This window comes from Oncorhynchus mykiss, chromosome 9 (assembly GCF_013265735.2).
Source record: "Oncorhynchus mykiss isolate Arlee chromosome 9, USDA_OmykA_1.1, whole genome shotgun sequence".
Lineage (NCBI taxonomy): Eukaryota > Metazoa > Chordata > Actinopteri > Salmoniformes > Salmonidae > Oncorhynchus > Oncorhynchus mykiss.
Genome location: NC_048573.1, coordinates 726,201 through 738,881, shown reverse-complemented (window position 1 = coordinate 738,881; position 12,681 = coordinate 726,201). Strand labels below are relative to the sequence as shown.

At 47.6% G+C, this 12,681-nt stretch overlaps 1 protein-coding gene across 3 annotated transcripts in view; it reads right to left on the bottom strand.

The window, feature by feature from the left end:
- Positions 1-10,935, bottom strand: part of LOC110494899 (disks large homolog 4) — a 133,420-nt gene extending 122,485 nt beyond the window's left edge. For all 3 annotated transcript variants that reach the window (XM_036987007.1, XM_036987002.1, XM_036987005.1), the window contains exon 1: positions 10,826-10,935. In XM_036987007.1, coding sequence (XP_036842902.1) covers positions 10,826-10,904 — 79 coding nt within the window. In that variant the 5' untranslated portion in view covers positions 10,905-10,935. The remainder of the gene's footprint in view (positions 1-10,825) is intronic.
- Positions 10,936-12,681: the final 1,746 nt, after the last annotated feature.

The following is a 12,681-nucleotide window of genomic DNA, read 5'->3' as shown; positions in this document are numbered from 1 at the left end:
TAGTCTCATTACTAACCGGTGCCCCCTGTATATAGTCTCATTACTAACCGGTACCCCCTGTATATAGCCTCATTGCCACCAGGTATCCCCTGTATATAGTCTCCTCATTGACTCTGTACCGGTACCCCCGTGTATATAGCCTAATTACTACCCGGTAGCAGCTGTATATAGCCTCATTACTACCCCGTACCCCCTGTATATAGTCTCATTACTAACCGGTGCCCCCTGTATATAGTCTCATTACTACCCAGTACCCCCTGTATATAGCCTCATTGCTACCCGTTACCCCCCTGTTTATAGTCTTATTACTAACCGGTGCCCCCTGTATATAGTCTCATTGCTAACCGATACACCCGCACACTGACTCTGTACCGGTATCCCCTGTATATAGTCTCATTACTAACCGGTACCCCCCTGTATATAGTCTCATTACTAACCGGTATCCCCTGTATATAGTCTCATTACTAACCGGTATCCCCTGTATATAGTCTCATTACTAACCGATGCCACTGTATATAGTCTCATTACTAACCGGTGCCCCCTGTATATAGTCTCATTACTAACCGGTACCCCCTGTATATAGTCTCATTACTAACCGGTACCCCCTGTATATAGTCTCATTACTAACCGGTGCCCGCACACACTGACTCTGTACCGGTATCCCCTGTATATAGTCTCATTACTAACCGGTACCCCCTGTATATAGTCTCAATACTAACCGGTGCCCCCTGTATATAGTCTCATTACTAACCGGTGCCCCCTGTATATAGTCTCATTACTAACCGGTACCCCCTGTATATAGTCTCTTTACTAACCGGTGCCCCCTGTATGTAGTCTCATTACTAACCGGTACCCACTGTATATAGTCTCATTACTAACCGGTACCCCCCTGTATATAGTCTCATTACTAACCGGTGCCCCCTGTATATAGTCTCATTACTAACCGGTACCCCCTGTATATAGTCTCATTACTAACCGGTGCCCCCAAACACTGACTCTGTATCAGTACCCCCCTGTATATAGCCTCCACATTGACTCTGTACCAGTACCCCCTGTATATAGCCTCCACATTGACTCTGTACCATAACCCCCTGTATATAGCCTCCACATTGACTCTGTACCGTGACCCCCTGTATATAGCCTCCACATTGACTCTGTATCGGTACTCCCTGTATATAGTCTCATTACTAACCGGTATCCCCTGTATTTGGTCTCATTACTAACCGGTACCCCCTGTATATAGTCTCATTACTAACCGGTACCCCCTGTATATAGTCTCATTACTAACCGGTGCCCGCGCACACTGACTCTGTACCGGTATCCCCTGTATATAGTCTCATTACTAACCGGTACCCCCTGTATATAGTCTCAATACTAACCGGTGCCCCCTGTATATAGTCTCATTATTAACCGGTGCCCCCTGTATATAGTCTCATTACTAACCGGTACCCCCTGTATATAGTCTCTTTACTAACCGGTACCCCCTGTATATAGTCTCATTACTAACCGGTACCCACTGTATATAGTCTCATTACTAACCGGTACCCCCTGTATATCGTCTCATTACGAACCGGTACCCCCTGTATATAGCCTCATTGCTACCCGGTATCCCCTGTATATAGTCTCCTCATTGACTCTGTACCGGTACACCCGTGTATATAGCCTCATTACTACCCGGTAGCAGCTGTATATAGCCTCATCACTACCCCGTACCCCCTGTATATAGTCTCATTACTAACCGGTGCCCCCTGTATATAGTCTCATTACTACCCGGTACCCCCTGTATATAGCCTCATTGCTACCCGGTACCCCCCTGTATATAGTCTCATTACTAACCGGTGCCCCCTGTATATAGTCTCATTACTAACCGATACCCCCGCACACTGACTCTGTACCGGTATCCCCTGTATATAGTCTCATTACTAACCGGTACCCCCTGTATATAGTCTCATTACTAACCGGTATCCCCTGTATATAGTCTCATTACTAACCGGTATCCCCTGTATATAGTCTCATTACTAAACGATGCCACTGTATATAGTCTCATTACTAACCGGTGCCCCCTGTATATAGTCTCATTACTAACCGGTACCCCCTGTATATAGTCTCATTACCAACCGGTACCCCCTGTATATAGTCTCATTACTAACCGGTGCCCGCGCACACTGACTCTGTACCGGTATCCCCTGTATATAGTCTCATTACTAACCGGTACCCCCTGTATATAGTCTCAATACTAACCGGTAGCCCCTGTATATAGTCTCATTACTAACCGGTGCCCCCTGTATATAGTCTCATTACTAACCGGTACCCCCTGTATATAGTCTCTTTACTAACCGGTGCCCCCTGTATATAGTCTCATTACTAACCGGTACCCACTGTATATAGTCTCATTACTAACCGGTATCCCCTGTATTTGGTCTCATTACTAACCGGTACCCCCTGTATATAGTCTCATTACTAACCGGTACCCCCTGTATATAGTCTCATTACTAACCGGTGCCCATGCACACTGACTCTGTACCGGTATCCCCTGTATATAGTCTCATTACTAACCGGTACCCCCTGTATATAGTCTCAATACTAACCGGTGCCCCCTGTATATATTCTCATTATTAACCGGTGCCCCCTGTATATAGTCTCATTACTAACCGGTACCCCCTGTATATAGTCTCTTTACTAACCGGTACCCCCTGTATATAGTCTCATTACTAACCGGTACCCACTGTATATAGTCTCATTACTAACCGGTACCCCCCTGTATATAGTCTCATTACGAACCGGTACCCCCTGTATATAGCCTCATTGCTACCCGGTATCCCCTGTATATAGTCTCCTCATTGACTCTGTACCGGTACACCCGTGTATATAGCCTCATTACTACCCGGTAGCAGCTGTATATAGCCTCATCACTACCCCGTACCCCCTGTATATAGTCTCATTACTAACCGGTGCCCCCTGTATATAGTCTCATTACTACCCGGTACCCCCTGTATATAGCCTCATTGCTACCCGGTACCCCCCTGTATATAGTCTCATTACTAACCGGTGCCCCCTGTATATAGTCTCATTACTAACCGATACCCCCGCACACTGACTCTGTACCGGTATCCCCTGTATATAGTCTCATTACTAACCGGTACCCCCTGTATATAGTCTCATTACTAACCGGTATCCCCTGTATATAGTCTCATTACTAACCGGTATCCCCTGTATACAGTCTCATTACTAACCGATGCCACTGTATATAGTCTCATTACTAACCGGTGCCCCCTGTATATAGTCTCATTACTAACCGGTACCCCCTGTATATAGTCTCATTACTAACCGGTACCCCCTGTATATAGTCTCATTACTAACCGGTATCCCCTGTATACAGTCTCATTACTAACCGATGCCACTGTATATAGTCTCATTACTAACCGGTGCCCCCTGTATATAGTCTCATTACTAACCGGTACCCCCTGTATATAGTCTCATTACTAACCGGTACCCCCTGTATATAGTCTCATTACTAACCGGTACCCCCTGTATATAGTCTCATTACTAACCGGTGCCCGCGCACACTGACTCTGTACCGGTATCCCCTGTATATAGTCTCATTACTAACCGGTACCCCCCTGTATATAGTCTCATTACGAACCGGTGCCCCCTGTATATAGTCTCATTACTAACCGGTGCCCCCCTGTATATAGTCTCATTACTAACCGGTGCACCCAAACACTGACTCTGTATCAGTACCCCCCTGTATATAGCCTCCACATTGACTCTGTACCAGTACCCCCTGTATATAGCCTCCACATTGACTCTGTACCATAACCCCCTGTATATAGCCTCCACATTGACTCTGTACCGGTACTCCCTGTATATAGTCTCACTATTGTTATTTTACTGCTGCTCTTTAATTACTTGTTACTTTTATCTCTTATTCTTATCCATGTTTTTTTAAACTGCAATGTTGGTTAGGGGCTCGTATTCAGCATTTCACTGTGAGGTCTACTACACCTGTTGTATTCAGCATTTCACTGTAAGGTCTACTACACCTGTTGTATTCAGCATTTCACTGTAAGGTCTACTACACCTGTTGTATTCAGCATTTCACTGTGAGTTCTACTACACCTGTTGTATTCAGCATTTCACTGTGAGGTGTACTACAACTGTTGTATTCAGCATTTCACTGTGAGGTCTACCTCCACCTGTTGTATTCAGCATTTCACTGTGAGGTCTACTACACCTGTTGTATTCAGCATTTCACTGTAAGGTCTACTACACCTGTTGTATTCAGCATTTCACTGTGAGGTCTACTACACCTGTTGTATTCAGCATTTCACTGTAAGGTCTACTACACCTGTTGTATTCAGCATTTCACTGTACGGTCTACTACACCTGTTGTATTCAGCATTTCACTGTAAGGTCTACTACACCTGTTGTATTCAGCATTTCACTGTAAGGTCTACTACACCTGTTGTATTCAGCATTTCACTGTAAGGTCTACTACACCTGTTGTATTCAGCATTTCACTGTAAGGTCTACTACACCTGTTGTATTCAGCATTTCACTGTAAGGTCTACAACACCTGTTGTATTCGGCATTTCACTGTATGGTCTACTACACCTGTTGTATTCTGCGCATGTGACTAATACGATTTGATTTGACCAACTGAGACACACTGAGACACACTGAGACACACTGAGACACACACACACTGAGACACTCACACACCGCTCTCACACACACAACGCTCACACACACACACACACACACAACGCTCTCACACACACAACTCTCTCACACACACAACGCTCTCTCACACAACTCTCTCACACACAACTCTCTCACACACACTACGCTCTCACAAACACAACTCTCTCACACACACAACAATCTCACACACAACACTCTCACACACACAACTCTGAGACACACACACGGAGACAAACACACTGAGACACACTGAGACACACACACTGAGACACACTGAGACACACACACTGAGACACACACACACTGAGACACACACACTGAGACACAAACACTGACACACACACTGACATACACACAACGCTCTCACACAAACTCTCTCTCCCACACACACACACAACGCTCTCTCTCACACACACAACGCTCTCTCTCACACACACACACACACACATACACACAACGCTCTCACACACAACTCTCTCTCCCACACACAACGCTCTCTCTCACACACACAACGCTCTCACACACACAACGCTCACACACACAGCGCTCACACACACACAACGCTCTCACACACACAACGCTCTCACACACACACACACACACACAACTCTCTCACAAACACTGACACACACACTGACATACACACAACGCTCTCACACACAACTCTCTCTCCCACACACACACACAACGCTCTCTCTCACACACACAACGCTCTCTCTCACACACACACACACACACATACACACAACGCTCTCACACACAACTCTCTCTCCCACACACAACGCTCTCTCTCACACACACAACGCTCTCACACACACAACGCTCACACACACACAACGCTCTCACACACACAACGCTCTCACACACACAACGCTCACACACACACAACGCTCACACACACACAACGCTCTCACACACACAACGCTCTCACACACACAACGCTCACACACACACAACTCTCTCACACACACAACGCTCTCACACACACAACGCTCTCACACACACAACTCACTCACACACAACGCTCTCACACACACAACGCTCTCACACACACAACGCTCTCACACACACAACGCTCTCACACACACACACAACTCTCTCACACACACAACTCTCTCACACACAACTCTCTCACACACACAACGCTCTCTCACACACAACTCACTCACACACACAACTCACTCACACACACAACGCTCTCACACACACGACGCTCTCACACACACGACGCTCTCACACACACAACGCTCTCTCACACACACACACACACAACGCTCTCACACACACACAACGCTCTCACACACAGCGCTCACACACACACAACGCTCACACACACACACAACGGTCTCACACACACAACTCTTTCACACACACAACGCTCTCACACACAACTCTCTCACACACACAACGCTCTCACACACAACTCTCTCACACACACAACGCTCTCACACACACACAACGCTCTCACACACACAACGCTCTGACACACACACTACGCTCTCACACACACTACGCTCTCACACACACTACGCTCTCACACACACTACGCTCTCACACACACAACGCTCTCACACACACACAACTCTCTCACACACACAACGCTCTCTCAAACACAACACTCTCACACACACACAACTCTCTCACACACACACACACACACACACACAACGCTCTCACACACACAACGCTCTCACACACACACAACACTGTCACACACACACAACGCTCTCAAACACACACAACGCTCTCACACACACACACACAACGCGCTCACACACAGCGCTCACACACACACAACGCTCACACACACACACAACGCTCACACACACACAACGCTCTCACACACAGCGCTCACACACACACAGCGCTCTCACAAACACAACTCACACACACACACAACGCTCTCACACACACAACGCTCTCACACACACACAACACTGTCACACACACACAACGCTCTCAAACACACACAACGCTCTCACACACACACACACAACGCGCTCTCTCACACACACACACACACACACACACACAACGCTCTCACACACACACAACGCTCTCACACACAGCGCTCACACACACACAACGCTCTCACACACAGCGCTCACACACACACAACTCACTCACACACACAACTCACTCACACACACAACGCTCTCACACACACGACGCTCTCACACACACGACGCTCTCACACACACAATGCTCTCTCACACACACACACACACAACGCTCTCACACACACAACGCTCACACACACAACTCTCTCACACACACAACTCTCTCACACACACAACGCTCTCACACACACAACTCACTCACACACACAACTCACTCACACACACAATGCTCTCACACACACAACGCTCTCACACACACGACGCTCTCACACACACAACGCTCTCTCACACACACACACACACAACGCTCTCACACACACAACGCTCACACACACACTACGCTCTCACACACACAACTCACTCACACACACAACGGTCTCACACACACAACTCTCTCACACACACAACCCTCTCACACACAACTCTCTCACACACACAACTCTCTCACACACACAACGCTCTCACACACACACACACACAATGCTCTCACACACACAACGCTCTCACACACACACTACGCTCTCACACACACTACGCTCTCACACACACTACGCTCTCACACAGACAACGCTCTCACACACACAACTCTCTCACACACACAACGCTCTCTCACACACAACACTCTCACACACACACAACTCTCTCACACACACACACACACACACACAACGCTCTCACACACACAACGCTCTCACACACACACAACACTCTCACACACACACAACGCTCTCAAACACACACAACGCTCTCACACACACACACACACAACGCGCTCTCTCACACACACACACACACACACACACACACAACGCTCTCAAACACACACAACGCTCTCACACACACACACACAACGCGCTCTCTCACACACACACACACACACACACACAACGCTCTCACACACACACAACGCTCTCACACACAGCACTCACACACACACAACGCTCACACACACACAACGCTCTCACACACAGCGCTCACACACACACAACTCACTCACACACACAACTCACTCACACACACAACGCTCTCACACACACGACGCTCTCACACACACGACGCTCTCACACACACAATGCTCTCTCACACACACACACACACAACGCTCTCACACACACAACGCTCACACACACAACTCTCTCACACACACAACTCTCTCACACACACAACGCTCTCACACACACAACTCACTCACACACACAACTCACTCACACACACAATGCTCTCACACACACAACGCTCTCACACACACGACGCTCTCACACACACAACGCTCTCTCACACACACACACACACAACGCTCTCACACACACAACGCTCACACACACACAACTCACTCACACACACAACGGTCTCACACACACAACTCTCTCACACACACAACCCTCTCACACACAACTCTCTCACACACACAACTCTCTCACACACACAACGCTCTCACACACACACACACACAATGCTCTCACACACACAACGCTCTCACACACACACTACGCTCTCACACACACTACGCTCTCACACACACTACGCTCTCACACACACTACGCTCTCACACAGACAACGCTCTCACACAGACAACGCTCTCACACACACAACTCTCTCACACACACAACGCTCTCTCACACACAACACTCTCACACACACACAACTCTCTCACACACACACACACACACACACAACGCTCTCACACACACAACGCTCTCACACACACACAACACTCTCACACACACACAACGCTCTCAAACACACACAACGCTCTCACACACACACACACACAACGCGCTCTCTCACACACACACACACACACACACACACACAACGCTCTCAAACACACACAACGCTCTCACACACACACACACAACGCGCTCTCTCACACACACACACACACACAACGCTCTCACACACACACAGCGCTCTCACACACAGCGCTCACACACACACAACGCTCACACACACACACAACGCTCACACACACACACAACGCTCACACACACAACTCTCTCACACACACACAACGCTCTCACACACACACAACGCTCTCACACACAGCGCTCACACACACACAACGCTCTCACACACAGCGCTCACACACACACAACGCTCACACACACACACACACACAACGCTCAACCGGCAGAGTGACGGTCTAATCTTGACGTGTAGAGTAAAATGTGTCCAATCAGAGAGCTGCTTGTCAGTGGTGATGTCACACATAATCCCAATCCCACAGATTACTGGTTGAGAGGGGGAGGGAACGAGAGAGAGAAATAGAGAGAGAGTGTGTGTGAGTGAGTGAGTGAGTGAGTGAGTGAGTGAGTGAGACAGAGAGAGAGAGAGCATTATTTATTTTATCTTGTGTCCTTTAACCATTTGTACATTGTTAAAACACTGTATATATATAATATGACATTTGGATTGTCTTTATTGTTTTGAAACTTCTGTATGTGTAATGTTTACTGTTAATTTTTATTGTTTATTTCACTTTATATATTCACTTTATATATTATCTACCTCACTTGCTTTGGCAATGTTAACACATGTTTCCCATGCCAATAAAGCCCTTGAATTGAATTGAATTGAGAGAGAGTGAGTGAGTGAGTGAGAGAGAGAGAGAGAACTTTCCCTCATCATGATCACTTTGCCACGAAACCAGCTAATCAACACAAAAACACACACTTAGCACACACATGGCTGCCAGAGAAGGTTGTGTTGTGTTGTGTTGTGTTGTGTGTGTGTGTGTGTGTGTGTGTGTGTGTGTGTGTGTGTGTGTGTGTGTGTGTGTGTGTGTGTGTGTGTGTGTGTGTGTGTGTGTGTGTGTGTGTGTGTGTTTCTAGGAGTTGCTGGGGGATTAAATGCAGGTTGGAACTGAAAGAGGATTATAGGTACTACAGTAAACACAGACCTGTTGGACAAGGTTGTCTCAGTGTGTCTTAGTGTGTCTCAGTGTGTGTGTCTCAGTGTCTCAGTGTGTGTGTCTCAGTGTGTGTGTCTCAGTGTGTGTGTCTCAGTCTGTGTGTCTCAGTGTGTGTGTGTGTCTCAGTGTGTCTCAGTGTGTGTGTGTCTCAGTGTGTCTCAGTGTGTGTGTCTCAGTGTGTGTGTCTCAGTGTGTGTGTCTCAGTGTGTCTCAGATTGTCTCAGTGTGTCTCAGATTGTCTCAGCGTGTCTCAGCGTGTCTCAGCGTGTGTGTCTCAGTATATCTCAATGTGTCTCAGTGTGTATCAGTGTGTCTCAGTGTGTGTGTCTCAGTGTGTGTGTCTCAGTGTGTCTCAGATTGTCTCAGTGTGTCTCAGATTGTCTCAGCGTGTCTCAGCGTGTCTCAGCGTGTGTGTCTCAGTGTATCTCAGTGTGTCTCAGTGTGTATCAGTGTGTCTCAGTGTGTATCAGCGTATCTCAGTGTGTCTCAGAGTGTCTCAGTGTGTGTGTCTTAGTGTGTGTGTCTCAGATTGTCTCAGCGTGTCTCAGCGTGTCTCAGCGTGTGTGTCTCAGTGTGTCTCAGCGTATCTCAGCATGTCTCACTGTGTCTCAGCGTGTTTCAGAGTGTATCAGCGTGTCTCACTGTGTCTTAGCGTGTCTCACCGTGTCTCAGCGTGTCTCAGCGTGTCTCAGTGTGTCTCAGTGTGTGTGTCTCAGCGTGTCTCAGTGTGTGTGTCTCAGCGTGTCTGAGTGTGTCTCAGCGTGTCTCACTGTGTCTTAGCGTGTCTCAGTGTGTCTCAGTGTTTCTCAGTGTGTCTCAGTGTGTGTGTCTCAGCGTGTCTCAGTGTGTGTGTCTCAGTGTGTCTCAGTGTGTCTCAGCGTATCTCAGCGTGTCTCAGCATGTCTCACTGTGTCTCAGCTTGTCTCATAGTGTCTCTTGGCGTGTCTCACTGTGTCGCAGCGTGTCTCAGCGTGTCTCAGAGTGTCTCAGAGTGTCTCAGCGTGTTTCAGCGTGTCTCAGCGTGTCTCAGCGTGTCTCAGCGTGTCTCAGCGTGTTTCAGCGTGTCTCAGCGTGTCTCAGCGTGTCTCACCCAGTAGAGCCTGGAACAGGTCACTCTGGAAGATGTTGAGGAGTTGTTCAGCTCTGTTCTTAAAACCTTCGTCTCCCATCTGAGAGGCCTCTATGACCTGGAGGGCTCGCTCCGTGTCTGGGGGGAACACAGTTCTGGTTTACAGCTGTTCTCATGTGTGTCAGAGCCTTGCCAAGGGGGGGGGGGGGGGGGGGGGTCATCAAGCTGGCTCACACTACAGAAACAGGACACAGGCTCCATTCTGGCTCACACTACAGAAACAGGACACAGGCTCCATTCAGGCTCACACTACAGAAACAGGACATAGACTCCATTCTGGCTCACACTACAGAAACAGGACATAGACTCCATTCTGGCTCACACTACAGAAACAGGACACAGGCTCCATTCAGGCTCACACTACAGAAACAGGACATAGGCTCCATTCTGGCTCACACTACAGAAACAGGACACAGGCTCCATTCTGGCTCACACTACAGAAACAGGACACAGGCTCCATTCTGGCTCACACTACAGAAACAGGACACAGGCTCCATTCTGGCTCACACTACAGAAACAGGACACAGGCTCCATTCTGGCTCACACAAGACAAGGCTTGACTTACTAACAGTCAACAGACTGACAACACACACACGCCAGTCCCTCTCTCACACAGACACACCCAAATCACATCGTCAAATCAGCTATAGTTCTGAAGACATTTTCTCCATCATGTTGTCATCTCTGTGAAGTTGTCTCATACACACACATTGATAAAGTCTCACCCTGTCGTTTCAGCGGCATGTTGTCCGGTAGTTGCTCTTCTCTCTACTTTCTCTCTGTCTGTTGATCTGCTCGAGACAGGGCGCAGATTAAAGCCTATTCAGGGATTTAAAGACAGCCGCATGGCCTTCTGGGAAGTGGAGTTTAATCCCAGGGCCACAAGGTCAGAGGAGAGAGCTTAGAGCCAGACACCTGTTCTATTCATTCTGTCTGTCTGTCTGTCTGTCTGTCAGTGGTGCACAACATCACAGTAACCGTTGTTGAAGGAATGGTTTGATTGTATGTCAAGTGATTCTCTTGTGAATTTTAGAATCCTTAAAAGTTCCTATAAATGTACCTGTCTTTTCTATTCCTTAGTTGTCTGTCTGTCTGTCTGTCTGTCTGTCTGTCTGTCTGTCTGTCTGTCTGTCTGTCTGTCTGTCTGTCTGTCTGTCTGTCTGTCTGTCTGTCAGTCAGTCAGTCAGTCAGTCAGTGGTGCACAACATCAAAGCTCCATCCTAACTGTTTTTCAATGAATTTAGTGTTATTTAGGCAATAGAGCAGGCTACGTATGCTGAACAAAAATATAAATGCAACATGCAACAATTTCAAAGGTTTTACTGAGTTACAGTTCATATAATGAAATCAGTCAATTTAAATACTTTCATTAGGTCGTAATCTATGGATTTCACATGACTGGGAATACAGATATACATCTGTTGGTCACAGATACCTTAAATAAAGTAGGGGCGTGGATCAGAGAACCAGTCAGTATCTGGTGTGACCACCATTTGCCTCATGTAGCGTGACACATCTCCTTCACATAGAGTTGATCAGGCTGTTGATTGTGGCCTGTGGAATGTTGTCCCACTCCTCTTCAATGGCTGTGTGAAGTTGCTGGATATTTATTGATATTTCCTTCAATAAAATGCAACGATGTTCCTTGTCCGTAGCTTATGCCTGCCCATACCATAACCCCACTTCCACCATGGGGCACTCACTCTGTTCACAACGTTGACATCAGCAAACCGCTTGCCCACACAACGCCATACTATCTGACATCTGCCTGGTACACTTGAAGCCGGGATTCTGAACATTTGCCCATTGAAGTTGGT